Here is an 18,108-nt window from a genome sequence, read left to right on the forward strand (position 1 = left end):
TGGAGGAATTGCCGCCAACAGCAGCAGAATAAGAGGTGCCAGCAGGCCCATCAGAACCGCCACCGAAATCACCACCACACAGCGCACTGCCATCCTCAACGGAAGTCCCAGCGACCATGAAGCCAACAGAAGATCTGCAGAAAAGGCACTGAACCAACGGCGGATGCAAGGCAGAATGCAATCACTGAGGGTCAGGCTGAGACAACTTCACCATCTTCTCTTGCGGATGCTGCTGCCGCCGCCAATGACGCTGACGCGGGCAATGCGTAGATTTTGAACGGTGGTTCCGCATCTCATGCCGCTGTGCCGGAGGGAGAACACCAACATGAACGAGAGGATGGCAGCGAGAAGGAAACAACATCATCTACAGCCACAGACAAAGCGAATAACACAGCGGCGCCTGGCGACAGTGACAGCAGCACCGTGGTCTCCCACACCACCTCCCTTTTTTGTTTCTTGTTGCGTGTGCAGCAGCTCCTGCTGCGGTGGTGGCCGGGCCTGCATGAAGTGGAGTGCGCCGAATGTGGACGAAGGCATACGGCAACCGAACTGTTTTTGTGATGAATATTGGCTGCACTTCCCGTGGACCAACAATCCACGTGGTGTGCGGGGATCTCCTTTTGTATTGTTACTTTGCTTTTGTGTTGCTGTGTGCGCTGCACCTTCTTGTGTGTGTGCGCACCCTCCGTGAGGGGTGCCGACACGACGGACCGCTCTCGCCGCATGTGCATGCGGTGGAGCCTTGTGTGCCGCTCCTGTTTGCTTCTCCCTCTTCCATCTGTGTGTTGTTGTTGCGGCAGGGCTGTGTGTGTGTGTGCCTGTTGCCGTGGATTGGAGTGTGTGTCGTGCGTGGTGTGCGGCGTACGGTGCATGCCTGGCTGCTGCCCTCTCCTCATGTGGCGTGCCCTCTGTGTGTGTCTGCCGCACCTCTCGTCTCCCCTGTTGCTCTCCATGTCCCTCACTGTGCAGATCAGCTCCACACCACTGAACGACCACACTCACGATGATGATGACGTGCCGTCTGCTGTGCGCCCTGTTGTTGCTTGCCCTGTGCTGCTGCTGCCCGTCCGTGCACGCGGGAGACACTCAGGAGCCCTCTGAAGGCCAAGGTACTGCAAAAGACCCCAATTTGTCGCCTACCTCAGCTGAATCTAGGGCGACTGCACCTAATGGAAACGTCGCCGGTCCAGCGCCCTCTCAAACAGGAGGACTACCAGTGGACGGTCAGGCTGCTGATGATTCAGCCAATGAGCCGGCTGCGGACAAAATTGAGCCAGAGGCACCAGGTTTGGTCGTTCCGGGACCAAAAGTAAATAACGTGTCAAATACATCACTGACAGAGAATGCGAAGGGTAATAAAGGATCTGAAATTGGCACCGGTGCACCTGCGGACAAAGAAGTTAATAACGCCGAAGCTTCTTTCGAGACGACCACGACGGCCACAACAAAATCACCAACCACGACGACCACCACGACGACCACAACACAGGCACCAAGTACTACGACTACAGAGGCGCCAGCTGTGTCGACCACCCGCGCACCGTCACGTCTGCGCGAAATCGACGGCAGCCTCAGCAGCTCTGCGTGGGTGTGTGCCCCGCTGGTGCTTGCCGCATCCGCGCTGGCGTACACCGCTCTGGGCTGAAGAGGTGTGTGCGGGCTGTGCGTGCCAGCACTCAACCGCGGGGATTTGTGCGTGTGTTGTGGTTCACTGTATAAAATAAGAGGAAATAATGATCTTGTTTTGCTTCACTTGCTTCTGCTGCCGTGCTGTGTGCTCCGCGTTGTGCCCCGTATCCGTCACGTTGAACGCATCGCGGACACACTCATAAGCATGCGCACTGGAGCCCTGGGTTTGCTTTTTAATTATTGCTTTCTAATTATTGTTTTTTATTGCTTTTTAAACTTCTGGTTTGCGGTGTGGTGTGCGAGCTCTGCAGTCGTACTGATTCCATCTGTCTCGTGGTGTGTGCGCTGCCGCTGCTGGGGTGCTGCCATTTGTTGCTGTGCGTGGTGTACCGGCTGTGTCTCCCTTTGTTTTTCTCGTGCTATCGCAGGTTGGCTCCGCAGCGTTAGGCGACTCCACTGTTTGTGATGATGACTGGCCGTGTGCTCTGCGTCCTGTTGGCTCCTGCAGTGATGCGCAGCTGCTCGTGCGTGTGAGTGAGGGCTGCTGCGACGGGGTGCGTGTGCTGCCCGCGGGTGATGGCGCGGTGGCTGCTGAGCACGCGCGGGGTGTGATGGCTGCGGAAGGTGGACCTGTGGCCGGTGGCTCTGGACGAAGGGGGAATGTGAACTCTGAGGACAATAGCAATCAGGAAGACGAGGAGGGTGGAGGAAGCACCGTGGGTGAGGACCCCAATCCCACCTCGGCAGGAGCACTCACTGCTCCGACGAGGCAGGACCAATCCAGAAGCGACCCACTGCGAAGTGGCACTTGCAATCCGTCCGGCACTGGCAGCGCGTCTGCTGCTCGGATGCGTGCAAGTGGACCGGAGTCTTTGGGCGGAGGGCACGCCGCAGGCACAACATCCCCACGCTCCGACGCATCTCAGCAGGCAGCGGGTGGAGTGCATGCTGGTGGCGGGAGGACCTCCCAGGGCAGTCAGGCTTCGGAACAAACCGTCACGGGACAGTCACAGGTGCCAGGGACGGCGAAGGAAGCACCGCAGGGCGATGATGGAGGAGAACCCGGAGCACAACACGAGGCCGACCAAACCACAAAAATGACTGTGGTGGCCTCTTGCGCAGAAACAGCGGTGGAACAGGAGAGCCGCCAGCGGGATCGCAAGATGCACCGCGTCTCTACAGTGGCGGGAATGCTCATTATTATTATTTTTCCCTGCTCTTACCAGCGCGTCTAGCCACACGATGCCACCAGGGTGCCGAGGAGGTGGTCGAGCAGCGACATGAGTTTCCTGCTATGAGGCAGCTGCCATTGAGAGAAGCTTTCGGTGCCAAGGTCCTTCTTGATGCCCAGCCGTTGGCGCACAGCCAGAGCGTCTGTACATTCCGGAAGCAGATGGCGCAGTGTTTTCTGCGGGCTAATTGTTGCGCTTGTGGAGGCTGGCTGATCCTGCGGTAGCAGTGATTGCCTCCTGGCACTGCTGCTGCGGTGCCGATCAGCGTCTGGGTTTTGTGCGCAGCGATTTCTGTGCTGTGCGGTGCTTTTTGTGTGGGGAGGACCGTGTCGCAGCAATCGCGGTGGAGGTCGGGAAGCGGTGGAGGGCGTTCCGGATGAAAGCACCGACAGTGACCGATGTGGTTCGTGTGTCCCACCAGTGTGGCGTCACAGTGCGGGCATTTCTTCTTTCGACGCTGTGTGGAGGGCCGTCTCTCCACAGGCGGTGCGTCGGCCTCCCTTGTCGTCGGGGGAACAGTGTCCGTCCCGGTGCAGTGGGATCGTCGTTGGAGCGCATGAAAGCAGACTGTTCCGGTGAGATGTTGCGGAAACGGCGTTGGTTCGTGCAGTCTCTCACAGTCCAGTGCAGGCGACACCAGAGCTCGGATTCCCCGCACCCTTCCCGTGCAGTGTGTATCTGTTCCTGTCAGTCGAGGGCCTCCTGAGTGATCAGGTGCTTGCCGCCTGGATCTGATGGCCTGGCGCCGCCAAGCAGGTAGTGGTGTGTGTCCTGATGCATGGTACTACGCCACTTGTTGGTGAGCTGGGTGTTAATGCATGACAGCAGGTCCGTGTGCCGTATGGGTGCTATTCCATGCTCCGTGTATTGCCCGGTTGCCGTGTTCTGCGTCGCATGCTGATCTGCAGGCTCGTTAACATGTACTCCGCAATGTTCGTAGCAAAACTGCAGCTGCATGGACCAGCCAGCACGCGTCAGTGACAAGAGACGCTGCCAGATCCGATCCTCCGTCCATTCGGTATGACTGTGCGGGCCGTTGGTGACGGCGGCTAGAAGAGACTGGCTGTCTGTAACCACAAGCAGGGTTTTTGCCTGTGCTGGATACGATGGACACTCAGCCTTTCCATGGCCGGGAGCAGTGCACGGGATTCCGTCGTGCGGCTGCATGGGCGTGTGCCGCCGTTGGTACTGACATTCTCTATTACCCTCGAAAGTTCCAGGGATTAGAGCAGTATGCCAATCCCGGCTGACGTGGGGACGTCAACACCGCCATCCGTTACGAGTATCCACGGTCCCCGGCGGTGACGTTGCACCTTGTCGCGGTGCTGGGCTTTGGTTGCGTATAGGAACTCCGCAGCAGGGCGTTGCTGCGAGCACGACGGAGACCAAGGTGACTTCATTCCCCGAGGAGGTTCCACGCCATGCCCGGTGCGGGGAGGTGAGGCGGTCTGCCTGCAGACTGTCGGTCAGAACTGCACGACCGTTTCGCAGCGGTCACTCCGTTGATATCGCCCGTGGCGGTGACGTTCACAAGAACCCTGCCACCGAGGAGGATGGCTACATCAATATTTGGCGGCTTAACATTGCAGGCCTCTCGTCCGTGAAAAATATTGCATTTGCTGCGCGATTGGAGCAGCGTCCACCTGACATCGTTCTTCTGCAGGAAATAAGTAACCGTGGTGGCGTGGCGACGAAATTATGTGGCCATAATGACTGCCTTCAGCCCGCACTGGGCGCGGTGGCGTTGCCGTTCTGGTGCGCCACTCTCCACCGTGTGGACTCCTGTCGCTCCCTGGCACTGACCTCCTGGAGACCATTGCTGTCCGTGTATTTCCGCCGGGCTGTCGCAGCATTTGCGTGGCGAATCTCTGCAACCCTCCCACAGCAATTGGTCAATAATCCGCATTTATCAATATCGTTTGTCGCTTGTGCCCGAAGAGATTATCGCGGGTGACCTGAATTTGCATCGTGAACTCTGGGACAGTCATATGTACCATCAAGGACTGGAGGCGATAATTTCGCCGCTGTTCTAATCGATATGGATTTTGGGCTGGCAAATTACCCGACGCAGGCAACACGGATCACATATCGTAATGCCTCGTCCCCTGACGTGGCTGCGTATTGCGCCCTACGCATCTCCCACTGGACATTCGCCCCTTACATGGACTCGGACCACTGCTTAATATCCTACTTGGTAGAGATGGACGATGGCACTCCACGACTAGCAAACACGCTGCCTTGACGGAAGAAAGCCACCCTTGCCCTGCGTAAAGCGGGTTGGCCTGCTTTTGCATCGTTGTGTGAAACCCTTCTTGCCACCGCGTCCACATGGTAGGATCCTCGCGGAGGCATCTTACGAGCAGCTGGGCGCCACATCCCGCGCGGCAGCCGTGACAGCTCCAAAAAGATATGGACACACGAAATGGAACGGGCCGAGTCCGCCGCCGAGGCAGCACACGAAGCACACACATTGCCTCACCCGGAGACAGCCTACTTTGAGCCGAATGTACCCGAAAAAAGGAGGAACGAAATCAAGCCTTACGCCGTTGCTCCGCTGTGCCTCTGGAAGCCCGCGCGAAAAGACGTGGAACCTCATCCAGCCCGAGGTGGCGATATCTTCACGGCGTGGCGGCACCGCACCCTCATCCTCTGGAATCGGTTGTGCTCCGCACTGAACTTGGCCGCGTATGCGCCCTGCCTCGGCAACAGGCAAATCTGCTTTTCCGTCATTTTGTGCGGTTTCACGTGCCATACCGCCTTACACTGCTGCTGCTGCTCGCTGCACTCCTTTGGTTCCTGGTGGCTGGGAAATGGATCGGCCTTTCCTGCCGTATGTACTTGACGTGGCCATCCGTGACTCTTTGCTTGGCTCAGCCCCTGGCCCCGACGAAATGTTGAATGAATTCCTGCACCGTCTCGAGCCCGTTGCGCATGGCACACTTAGAACGATGATCCACAACTCCTTCGCAAACGGCAGCCTGCCTGGCTCCTGGAAAATGGGAGACGCTATTTCTATTCCCAAGCCTGGGAAGGATCCATGCCGCCCAGAGAGTTACAGACCTACCACGCTGCTCTCTGTTTTACTAAAGTTAACCGAAGGAATGATTCACCGCCGTCTGTCAGCGTTATTGCCGCACCACCCACGTCAATTTCGGATTTGCACCTCCGCGTTCTACGTCGGACGCGGTGGCACTTGTTGTCGACAAATTACCCGTGGACTGAATGAGTTTGGCATTGTGGAGCATGAGCGCCCTGGAGACGACGCCCCCACAAGGCACCCTCGTCGCCATCGCTTGCTTGTGGTCTCGATTGACATTTCGACTGTGTTCGACACCACTGACCATGGGAATTTATTCTGCATGCTTGACAGACTTCCGCGCCTTGGCCTCGAACCAAACGCTGGCTGCACAACTACCTGCGGGGCCGCTATGTTGGGGTATGCACTCGCGAACAGCACTCCCGGAAACAACTCGCCTCAGCTGGAGCACCGCAAGGCGGCGTCCCGGGACCCCAACTCTTCCTTTACTGTGTGGATGGTCTGCTGCGCCGCCTGGGCAGCATCTATTCTGCCTCCGCATTCATGTACGCTGACGAAAACACACTTGTTGCCTCAGGTGCGGACATCCATGCCTGTGCTGCGGCGATGCGACCGCTCTTGTCTCTTGTGGCCACATGGACTGCCGAGCACAGCCTAAAAATCAACGTCGCCAAGAGCGAAGCTGCTCTATTCTACATCTCTTCACACACACACGGTCTGACGAGGACATGGTCGATCTCCATCTTGTTAGCGGGAACCTGCGTATTCAGTCACGCCCAGTGCGCTTGCTGGGCAACACGATTGATCAACTTCTTAATTCTGTTGCGCATGCTTCCACCGCTTCAAAGAGGACCATGCCACGCCGCTATCAGCTGCGTCTGGTCGCAGAGGCGGGCGCGTCCCATCACACCATGCGATCCTTTTTGATTGGATACGTTCATAGTGTGCTATTTCATAGTGGCGAGGCAATTGTCCCGTGACTCGCCCCCACTTACCTCCATAATATGGAATTACGGTGCCGCGACGGTAGCAAAACATTCTTTGCCTGAGCGCCTCTACGGAAGACACATCTCTCTATTTGGAGGCCAATATTCTTCCGCTCCGGAAGGTACTCTGGCGTCTTGCACTCACACAATAATGACGCTATATACGCCTCCATGATCACGAGGATTTGCGTTCCCTTATCTACTCGCAACCTATGCCGCCGTCGATGCATGGGAAAGCGGCGACATCAATCCGCTTCTGAGAGCTGCTGCTATTGATGGATTGCTACGCGTCTGTGACATTATTGGGACACCCCACAACCACAATCGCGCGCCTCTTGCCCAACATCGAATTTTTCCCCGGGACACTGTGAGCTGCAACAGCGTGAGATTTTATCAGCCACTGTTTGCCGAAGACGCCTCTGACGATGTCGGGCGCACGGCTTTCTATTCTACTCACTCCTCTTTGGGGGATTGTGATTTTGAATTGTGGGCGGACGGTCCTTCGTATCTCGCTGCACTCGCACCTGGATCCGCTGCGCTATTATATGACTCCACCACGACAAATGATCTCCCTGTGGAGGTACATCGTGCAGCAGCTGGCAGCCTCGCTTGCTCATATAGGGCAGACTGCCTTGCGATCGAAAATGTTTTTAGACATCTCATACCTCCTTGTCTGGGAACATCCCAATCGCCCACACGAATGCTGGAGGAAACGGACTCCCTCTCGGCAATTGAGGCACCCCGCGTTGCCCACCGACCGTGCGAGACCGCGTTACTGAGTAAATTTGGATTATGCTGCTTTCCTTGGTGAGGCGAGGTCACCCTGTGGATTTTATATTTTCCCATCACACTGCGGTATTCCACGCAGTGAGGCCGCTGACAAACAAGCCACGATTGCACGACCCCTCTCGCAGGACTGCGTCAGTGCCTGGCACGTGGACTTCCTTACTGCAGTGGAGCGACGGGACTGGAAGGATGCCCAGGAGGAAAAGGAGGGCGCGCACACCGCGTGACAGGCGCCCGTCGGTGTGGCGAGGACTCTATTCCTGGTGTTGACCCGGACATCGGTCCCCGAGTGGCGGCACTGCGCACAGGTGCGATGCGACTCCTGCCCACTCTTCGACAGGCCTGCACGCGCCCTGCGGATCACAAGGAACTCTCTGTGTCGGTGGTGCCGTCCCTCCCTCACTGCGGTGACCGGCCCGCCTCTGCCTCCGCCGGAACCTCCTCCCGACGTGAGCACCGCAACCCCTTGTCGACCAGCGAGCGGCGGATTGACGTCCTCCTGCCCAACCTGCGGCTGAGTGCGCTTGTCCGTCCACAGTATGAGGGCACATGCCGGACGTGCTCAGCCTGGCGTTATAATAGTTAGCGAGGGCCTCCCATGCGGATGCCACAATGGCGCCACCGTCTTCCTAACAGGCGCCTCGCGCGCAGGCCGCCACCGAAGTTGCCAAGCATGCCAGCAGGCGAGACACGCAGGAAGCACAAACGCGGGTACTCGAGATGGACCAGGCTCTTCCGCCACCGCCTCATCACGGACGCCACGGGCTGCTGATCCCCGACGGACCACGGGAGACTCCGCCTCATCCACTGCGGGAATGCCCTCGTCGTTGGGAACTGGACTGCGACTGTTTGTGGGACTGCCCCAGCCCGCACGACGGAATAATTGCCACTTTTGTACGGACGGTTCTTGCGCTACTCACTCGTTATTGTAGCAGCATACAACCAAGACAAGATAACAAGCTGCTTTGTGGTGAATATTGGCTGCGCTTCCCGTGGACCAACAATCCGCGTGGTGTGCGGGGATCTCCTTTTTTATTGTTACTATGCTTTTGTGTTGCTGTGTGCGCTGCACCTCCTCTTGTGTGTGTGCGCACCCTCCGTGAGGGGTGCCGACACGACGGACCGCTCTCGCTGCATGTGCATGCGGTGGAGCCTTGTGTGCCGCTCCTGTTTGCTTCTCCCTCTTCCATCTGTGTGTTGTTGTTGTTGCGGCAGGGCTGTGGATTGGAGTGTGTGTCGTGCGTGGTGTGCGGCGTACGGTGCATGCCTGGCTGCTGCCCTCTCCTCATGTGGTGTGCCCTCTGTGTGTGTCTGCCGCACCTCTCGTCTCCCCTGTTGCTCTCCATGTCCCTCACTGTGCAGATCAGCTCCACACCACTGAACGACCACACTCACGATGATGATGACGTGCCGTCTGCTGTGCGCCCTGTTGTTGCTTGCCCTGTGCTGCTGCTGCCCGTCCGTGTGCGTTTCAGATAAATCTGCCGCTTTGTCACAGGTGACAACATCACAGACATCAACTAATCCTGGAGCTAATGGAAGCGGCCCCAGTCAATCGAAGTCTGCAACAGGGGGAGCATCACAGGAGACCGGTCATTCAGATCTTTCAACAGCGGGGTCCGTTGCAAAGCCGGGAAATGGTGGCGGAGAGGGATCAGGATCTACCAGTACTGCAGGTCTGGAACCAAAAGTAAGTACCGGACCAAATAAATCACTGACAGAGGGCACGAACGGTATGACAGGACAACAAAGTCGCACTGAAACATCCGCAGAACAAAAAAATAAGGAGTCTGAAACTTCCGCTCAGACAACCACCACGACCACCACTACGACAACCACGACAACGACCACCACCACTACAACAGTGGCACCAATTACTACGACTACAGAGGCGCCAGCTGTGTCGACCACCCGCGCACCGTCACGTCTTCGCGAAATCGACGGCAGCCTCAGCAGCTCTGCGTGGGTGTGTGCCCCGCTGGTGCTTGCCGCATCCGCGCTGGCGTACACCGCTGTGGGCTGAAGAGGTGTGTGCGGGCTGTGCGTGCCAGCACTCAACCGCGGGATTTGTGCGCGTGTGTTGTGGTTCACTGTATAAAATAAGAGGAAATAATGATCTTGTTTTGCTTCACTTGCTTCCGCTGCCGTGCTGTGTGCTCCGCGTTGTGCCCCGCATCCGCCACGTTGAACGCATCGCGGACACACTCATAAGCATGCGCACTGGAGCTCTGGGTTTGTTTTTCTTTTTTAATTTCTTTTTTTAATTATTGTTTTTTAATTATTGTTTTTATTGCTTTTTGAACTTCTGGTTTGCGAGGCGGTGTGCGAGCTCTGCAGTCGTACTGATTCCATCTGTCTCGTGGTGTGTGCGCTGCTGCTGGGGTGCTGCCATTTGTTACAGTGCGTTGCTGCGTGATTTGTCTATCTTTTTTCTCCCCTCTCTGTTGACGGGGAGTTACTTTTGCTGAAGGCTGCACGCAAGTGGCAGGAGTGGTGGCGATGATGACTGGCCGTGTGCTGCTGGTGTGTGCCCTCTGCGTGCTGTGGTGCGGTGCCGGTATTGGGCACGCAAGTGACGAGTACGGAAGTGAGGGTGGAGGAGATGTGTTGACGCGGACGAATAATGGTGGAGGCGACGGAGTGTCTCTAAGTGCGGAATGCCGGTTATTATCCACCTGAATTGGACTAATGAGAGCTGTTGAAGTTGCGGACGACGATGATGCGATGAATGACACATCCTCAGCCCTGGCTCAGCCGGCCACCTCAACGTGGTGCCAGGGTCTAGTACTCTTTGCTAGAGAGGAAGCTAAGCGCCTGCTGTTCATGCTTCAAATCCGATGAGTAGTTGTTACTTAGTTTTACGGGTCGGAAGGGCACCAGATGGAGCCATTTACATGGCTGCCCGCGGAGCGGTATTTCTATCCGCTGCTGAATTCCTTCGTACGCTTACCAGAGCTGCACAATTGAGGTGTAGTTAATACGACTGGTAAGAGAAGTAAAAAAAAAAAAACACATCCTCAGCCCCTGGCTCAGCGGAGAATTCCGAGGAGTCAGCGTCTGGTGCCGAAGGAAAAGGTGCCGCAGGTGCAGCAGCACCCTCGCTGGACGCCGGCGTATCAGAGGCGAATGAATATAAGAAGGAGTCCAATGCATTTAAGCCAAATGCAAATGCAATAAATACCGGGATCCTACGAAAGGTGCGGCAAATGAGTTTTAATTTCGCACCGCCGGTCAATTTTCTTCTTAATCCGGCAGCACTGCCACTCCACCGGTTGTGGGAGAACCCCTTCCGAGGATAATACCCAGTCGGAATGAACGGCGCAATGACACACCGAGAGGAAGGAAAACAAATTATTGCGATAATTCTTGCAGTGATGGAATGGGGAGGCAGAACCAGACGGAGAACATGAAGAAGTGGGAGAAACAACCGCAGCAAGGACACGATGGACAAGAATTGCAACAGTGACAACAACAGCAATAACACGAATAAGAACAAAGTGCACTGCCTGCCTCACTCACTGTGCCACGGGCAACGAGAAGGCTACAGGCTCCCGCACAGCTACGGGAGCTACAACGGGAGGAGCTCGCCGCCGGCTTAAAAGAGCGAATGAGAAGAAACGTCTTTTAATTGTCATGCACAATACAACAAAAGTGCTTAACGACCCCACATCACCATACGCTTCTGTAGATGCTAATGGTGCTGCCACTTCTGTGGCGGACGAGGAAGACACGAAGGCTCAAAAAAATGCTGAAACCACTCAAAAGGCATCAACAGAAGAAGTCCGCCAGACATGAACATCCCGCGGAAATGGCGAAGAATCCGCGAAAGACAAAACCGCATTCGCACAGGTGCAACTGCAGTTACGGACGACAGTGACAGCAGCACCGCGGTCTCCCACACCACCTCCCCTCTTTTGCTTCTTCTTGTTGTTGCGTGTGCTGCTGCGGCTGCGGTGGTGGCCGCGTGAGAGTGAGTGTGAGAGAGCCATGCACCGCCCGCACACACACTCGTCCTTCTCTCTCTGTGTGTGTCCCCTTGCATGGACTCTCGCCCTCACCTCACCCCACGAGGCACACACATAATGTGCCCATTGTATATATGCATGCACACCCATGCAGGCCCGTTGGTGCTCTCTTTTGCACGACACGCACCGCTGCCGTCCTGCCTGGCTGCATGGGCGGAGCACCGTAACTGTTTCTGTTTTGTTTTTATTGCACTGAGTGGGCGACCTCTCTCTCTCTCCCTCTGTGTGTGTGTTTTGCTTTACGGGAGTAATGAGAGTGTGTGCGCTGGTCGTCCACGCTTCGGCTTTTTGTTTTGTTTTCCTTTTTGATTTTGTGGTTGAGTGCACCCATTCCGCGGCTGCGTGTGTGTGTGTGTGTGTGTGATGATATGAGTAATTTGCGTGTGTGCTATCTGCCTCTCTCTGCCGTTGCTTTCTTTGGACTCTCTTGTGGCGCACAGCTGCTCTGCAAGTATAGGCGCTGCCAAACACACAAGCACATGCGCACACGCACACCATTTGGCACACTCTGTGTAGCGGCGTGAACGCTGAGAATGAACGCACGCACGAACATGTTTCTGGCTGCTGCGGCCCTTGGGATGGGGGATGAAGGGAGCCAGCAACGCTTCTCTTTGTAGTGCGTTGTTGAGGGTGCGTGGGCGTCTCTGGTGATAGTGAGGGCCGCATGTCTCAGAGCGCAGGATGCGTCGCGGGTGTGCAGCGTCGTTTGGAAGTAACGATGGGTGACCATCCGCATCCAGGCGTCATCAACGGACTGTGAGGGCAGCATAAGGCACTGCGGCTTCTTTTGGCTTTGCACAAAGAGTTTATTGGACGGTGCGTTTGTTTTCAATCTTTTGCAGCTTTTGTGGGGAAGGTGGGAGGCTGAGGGCATCAGGACCGAATTCATTTGTGTGGCTGCGTTCCTTTGAGTTGCGGCCAGTCGTGGCACTCTTTTGGGGTTTGGCAGCTCGTCTCTTTTGTTTACTTCCCACCGCAGCACGTGGAGGCCACTGATCCGAGGAACTTTTGTTTGACTGCGTGTGAGCCGCTGCCGTGCGTGGTGCATGGACTATTTGATTGTGTGGGGAGGTGCGTTGGAGTGACGAATACTTCTGTTTGGCGTGTCGCGGTGTGTTGGAATGATGTTCGGAAGACATGTGGAGGGTGTTGTTTGTGATTTGTGTGTCTTTTCTGGTGGAGCCGACGTGTGTGCGGGATTGTGGCATTGCTGGCTGACAGTTCCACGTCAATTTTCGGCATTCCTGGATGTGCTGAGGAATGACGGCTGACGACCAGCGTGTTGGTGCTGCTGGTGGGAATAAGTGCATCGGGAATAGGCCGTTTTCTCTTTTCCGTGCTGGAGCCGATGAACTGGCACGAGGGCACCGGCTGCAGGCTGCTTGCCAGCACGTGTGAGCAGCGGATGCACGCACACACCGACGCTCATCGCAGGAGCTTGTGCGATCACATTGGCTTTTGTGGCGTGCTTTTGTGAACGTCATTCCGTCGAAGAATGTGTGAAGCAAACGGCTGACTGCACACGAGGAAAATAAGTGCGTGCACTGTGCCGTGTTTCGGCGTCGATGGCAGAGCGGCATGAGGCCCGTGCTGGCAACTGAGATCTTTGCGTGGCGAGGGATGTCGGTGCTGATTTTGGATTGTCGAGGGTGAAGTGATTTTGCTGCTGCCCGTGTGTGTGGCCACTCCGGCGGAGGGCGGACACAAAAGGGAGGGATGCAGGCGCTGCGTGCGTGTGCAGGTGCCATGCAACAACTTCACAGCAAACATGCTGCGACTCGGTGACCCTCACATTGTTGTGGTCCTCACGAGCAGCCGAGGCACGGCCCACACCGATGCACTTAGTGGACGGAGTGAGGCATCTTTGAGGCGCTGCAGGGAACAGGATGTGTTGACGCAGCCACGGCGTGCATGGAGTGTCACGATGGCACAGTGAGCTGTGGCTGGTGGGATAATTGCTTCTCGGAGGCAACAGAGAGAGAGAGAGAGCTGCTCCTGTTGCTGGCGTCGTTGCTGCCTCTTGTGGCCTCCCATGCCGATTATTGTCTGTACGCTGATCATGGGCGGCATGCCTCCACTAGTGACGTCGTCTGCAGGCATTTCACAGCACCAGTGAAACACACATCACGTCGCATGCTTTGGCTGTGGATATGGTGTCGTGCATGCAGCCGGCATTATTTCGCCCGACTCCTTTTCACTGCCTTGCGACGAATAGATGCGTCTCCGCCCGAGTCATTCACTGCAGCTCCGTGTGTTGTGCTGCCAGCACAAGACTCTCGTGTTGTCTGACGCCTGGCTGACAGTCAAACACCACTGCGCTGGGACATGCAAGGATGTGGACTGCCGCTCACGGTGTTGGGCACCGCTGTTTGGATGCGGCGGCCACACGAGCGGATGTATTGTGGCACAATCAAATGCGTGAAATACGCGGAGTCAGAGCGGCTGCAATAATATCAGCTGTGTGGCACCACGGAATGTGTGAGGGGGTGATGCATGATGAATCACAGTGGGCGGCATGCGAGGGAAGTGCACCGCGACGGAGCGTCATCCCGCCCTCAGCCTGCAGGGGAATGTACGCCCACAAAATATATGGTCGAGGCACCACCAAACACACATGCCCTTCCATGCAGCAATAAATAGGAGCGAAGGTGCGTTCTGGTGTGTGGGAGTCCACTCACATATTTTCATCTCCACCGCAATAAACGGTGAGGAATCAGGTGCCACAGCAACGAAAGGAAACACAAACATCTATTGCAGCACTTTACCAGCGAAAGGCAGGAACAACACACACCGAATTGTTGGCTGCACCAACACAAGAAACATTTACCAGAGGAAAAAATAAATGTGCACCTTGCGGAAATCCTTGAAACACACGATGCAGGCATGAGGGTTTGCTCTCTGCAAAAAATGGAAAAAAGCATGCAGACACCTGCCAACATCCAAACAGAAACACAAATAAATGGCTGCTTGCATTATTGCATTTCTTGCGCTTGTTTTTACGTGTGCGGCTGCTGCTGTGGTGGTTCCCGGGCCTGCATGAAATTGAGTGCGATGAATGTGGACGAAGGCCGAAGGCAACTGAAGTGTTGCTTTGTGGTGAATATTGGCTGCACTTCCCGTGGACCAACAATCCGCGTGGTGTGCGGGGATCTTCTTTTTTATTGTTACTTTGCTTTTGTGTTGCTGTGTGCGCTGCACCTTCTTGTGTGTGCGCACCCTCCGTGAGGGGTGCAGGCACGACGGACCGCTCTCGCCGTATGTGCATGCGGTGGAGCCTTGTGTGCCGCTCCTGTTTGCTTCTCCCTCCTCCATCTGTGTGTTGTTGTTGCGGCAGGGCTGTGTGTGTGTGCCTGCTGCCGTGGATTGGCGTGTGTGTCGTGCGTGGTGTGCGGCGTACGGTGCATGCCTGGCTGCTGCCCTCTCCTCATGTGGTGTGCCCTCTGTGTGTGTCTGCCGCACCTCTCGTTTCCCCTGTTGCTCTCCATGTCCCTCACTGTGCAGATCAGCTCCACACCACTGAACGACCACACTCACGATGATGATGACGTACCGTCTGCTGTGCGCCCTGTTGATGCTCGCCCTGTGCTGCTGCCCGTCCGTTTGCGCGGCAGAGGATTTGACGGCTCAATTGCAAGATACTGTAAGCTCCACCAACCCATCGTTCTCTGCTTCAGGAGCACCACCAGTGCCTAAGCCGGCTGCGAAACCAGAAGTTGGCGGAGAGGCTCAGTTGAAAAATGGCGAAGATGGACAAGGTTTGGCTGAACCGGGACCGAAAGCAATTGTCGCGTCCAATGAGTTACAGGGAGAAGGTAAGGACAGTATGACAGAGACGACGCGTAGCACGAGTACGTCCTCAGGACGAATAGTTAAGGAAGCGGAAGACACGTCAGGGACAAAACCACCAACCACGACGACGACCACAACAAAACCACCGACTACGACAACCACGACTACAACAGTGGCACCAAGTACTACGACTACAGAGGCGCCAGCTGTGTCGACCACCCGCGCACCGTCACGTCTTTGCGAAACCGACGGCAGCCTCAGCAGCTCTGCGTGGGTGTGTGCCCCGCTGGTGCTCGCCGCATCCGCGCTGGCGTACACCGCTCTGGGCTGAAGAGGTGTGTGCGGGCTGTGCGTGCCAGCACCCAACCGCGGGGATTTGTGCGCGTTTGTTGTTTTTCACTGTATAAAATAAGAGGAAATAATGATCTTGTTTTGCTTCACTTGCTTCTTCTGCCGTGCTGTGTGCTCCGCGTTGTGCCCCGCATCCGCCACGTTGAACGCATCGCGGACACACTCATATGCATGCGCACTGGAGCTCTGGGTTTGTTTTTCTTTTTTTAATTATTGCTTTTTAATTATTGTTTTTTATTGCTTTTAAACTTGTGGTTTGCGGGGCGGTGTGCGAGCTCTGCAGTCGTACTGATTCCATGTTTCTCGTGGTGTGTGCGCTGCTGCTGGGGTGCTGCCATTTGTTGCTGTGCGTGGTGTAGCGGCTGTGTCTCCCTTTGTTTTCTCGTGCTATCGCAGGTTGGCTCCGCAGCGTTAGGCGACTCCACTGTTTGTGATGATGACTGGCCGTGTGCTCTGCGTCCTGTTGGCTCCTGCAGTGATGCGCAGCTTCTGGTGCGTGTGAGTGAGGGCTGCTGCGACGGGGTGCGTGTGCTGCCCGCGGGTGATGGCGCGGTGGCTGCTGGGCACGCGCGAGGTGTGATGGCTGCGGAAGGTGGACCCGTGGCCGGTGGCTCTGGACGAAGGGGAATGTGAACTCTGAGGGCAATAGCAATCAGGAAGACGAGGAGGGTGGAGGAAACACCGTGGGTGAGGACCCCAATCCCACCTCGGCAGGAGCACTCACTGCTCGGACGAGGCAGGACCAATCCAGCAGCGACCCACTGCGAAGTGGCACTTGCAATCCGTCCGGCACTGGCAGCGCGTCTGCAGCTCGGATGCGTGCAAGTGGACCGGAGTCTTTGGGCGGAGGGCACGCTGCAGGCACAACATCCCCACGCTCCGCCGCATCTCAGCAGGCAGCGGGTGGAGTGCATGCTGGTGGCGGGAGGACCTCCCAGGGCAGTCAGGCTTCGGAACAAACCGTCACGGGACAGTCACAGGTGCCAGGGACGGCGAAGGAAACACCGCAGGGCGATGATGGAGGAGAACCCGGAGCACAACACGAGGCCGACCAAACCACAAAAATGACTGTGGTGGCCTCTTGCGCAAAAACAGCGGTGGAACAGGAGAGCCGCCAGCGGGATCGCAAGATGCACCGCGTCTCTACAGTGGCGGGAATGCTCATTATTATTATTTTTCCCTGCTCTTACCAGCGCGTCTAGCCACACGATGCCACCAGGGTGCCGAGGAGGTGGTCGAGCAGCGACATGAGTTTCCTGTTATGAGGCAGCTGCCATTGGGAGAAGCTTTCGGTGCGAAGGTCCTTCTTAATGCCCAGCCGTTGGCGCACAGCCAGAGCGTCTGTACATTCCGGAAGCAGTTGGTGCAGCGTTTTCTGCGGGCTAATTGTTTTGCTTGTGGAGGCTGGCTGATCCTGCGGTAGCAGTGATTGCCTCCTGGCACTGCTGCTGCGGTGCCGAGTAGCGTCTGGGTTTTGTGCGCGGCGATATCTGTGCTGTGCGGTGCTTTTTTTGTGTGGGGAGGACTCTGTCGCAGCAATCGCGGTGGAGGTCGGGAAGCGGTGGAGGGCGTTCCGGATGAAAGCACCGACAGTGACCGACGTGGTTCGTGTGTCCCACCAGTGTGGCGTCACAGTGCGGGCATTTCTTCTTCCGACGGCGTGTGGAGGGCCGTCTCTCCACAGGCGGTGCGTCGGCCTCCCTTGTCGTCGGGGGAATAGTTTCCGTCCCGGTGCGGTGGGATCGTCGTTGGAGCGCATGAAAGCAGACTGTTCCGGTGAGATGTTGCGGAAACGGCGTTGGTTCGTGCAGTCCCTCACAGTCCAGTGCAGGCGACACCAGAGCTCGGATTCCCCGCATCCTTCTCATGCAATGTTTATCCGTTCCTGTCGGTCGAGAGCTTCCTGAGTGATTATGTGCTTGCCGCCTGGATCTGATGGCCTGGCGCCGCCAAGCAGGTAGTGGTGTGTGTCCTGATGCATGGTACTACGCCACTTGTTGGTGAGCTGGGTGTTAATGCATGTCAGCAGGTTCGTGCGCTGTATGGGTGCTATTCCATGTTCCGTGTATTGCCCGGTTGCCGTGGTCTGCGTCGCATGCTGATCTGCAGGCTCGTTAGCATGTACTCCGCGATGTTCGTAGCAAACTGCAGCTGCACTGACCAGCCAGCACGCGTCAGCGACAAGAGACGCTGCCAGATCCGATCCTCCGTCCAGTCGGTATGACTGTGCGGGCCCTTGGTGATGGCGGCTAGAAGAGACTGACTGTCTGTAA

The 18,108-nt window shown here is 56.5% G+C and overlaps 3 protein-coding genes and 2 pseudogenes across 3 annotated transcripts, besides 12 other annotated features; all 5 read left to right on the forward strand.

Moving 5' to 3' along the window:
- Window positions 1-14,521: a sequence feature (areas not merged during assembly with more than two copies in the genome that could not be assigned to a particular haplotype).
- On the forward strand, window positions 1,004-1,645 carry Tc00.1047053510583.10 (mucin TcMUCII, putative; the record flags this gene model as incomplete). The annotated part of the gene is made up of 1 exon (XM_813204.1): window positions 1,004-1,645. The coding sequence occupies one exon, from the start codon at window positions 1,004-1,006 to the stop codon at window positions 1,643-1,645; it is 642 nt and encodes a 213-aa protein (XP_818297.1).
- Window positions 1,426-1,485: a microsatellite.
- Window positions 2,836-4,165: a mobile genetic element.
- Window positions 4,548-8,492: a mobile genetic element.
- Tc00.1047053510583.30 (mucin TcMUCII, putative) lies at window positions 9,067-9,693 on the forward strand (the record flags this gene model as incomplete). The annotated part of the gene is made up of 1 exon (XM_813205.1): window positions 9,067-9,693. The coding sequence occupies one exon, from the start codon at window positions 9,067-9,069 to the stop codon at window positions 9,691-9,693; it is 627 nt and encodes a 208-aa protein (XP_818298.1).
- Window positions 9,481-9,530: a microsatellite.
- Window positions 9,914-9,962: a sequence feature (AT_rich).
- On the forward strand, window positions 10,170-11,639 carry Tc00.1047053510583.34 (annotated as a pseudogene).
- Window positions 11,093-11,166: a microsatellite.
- Window positions 12,035-12,058: a microsatellite.
- Window positions 14,522-14,624: a sequence feature (areas merged during assembly that could not be assigned to a particular haplotype. This can correspond to areas where the two haplotypes were merged or to regions with more than two copies in the genome that were merged during assembly.).
- Window positions 14,625-18,108: part of a sequence feature (areas not merged during assembly with more than two copies in the genome that could not be assigned to a particular haplotype) that runs on past the window's edge.
- Window positions 15,231-15,815, forward strand: Tc00.1047053510583.40 (mucin TcMUCII, putative; the record flags this gene model as incomplete). The annotated part of the gene is made up of 1 exon (XM_813206.1): window positions 15,231-15,815. One exon carries the CDS (start codon window positions 15,231-15,233, stop codon window positions 15,813-15,815), a length of 585 nt encoding a protein of 194 aa, XP_818299.1.
- Window positions 15,601-15,679: a microsatellite.
- Window positions 16,267-17,037, forward strand: Tc00.1047053510583.54 (annotated as a pseudogene).
- Window positions 17,009-18,108: part of a mobile genetic element that runs on past the window's edge.

Source organism: Trypanosoma cruzi, genomic scaffold (genome assembly GCF_000209065.1).
Source record: "Trypanosoma cruzi strain CL Brener 1047053516791 genomic scaffold, whole genome shotgun sequence".
Classification (NCBI taxonomy): Eukaryota; Euglenozoa; class Kinetoplastea; order Trypanosomatida; family Trypanosomatidae; genus Trypanosoma; species Trypanosoma cruzi.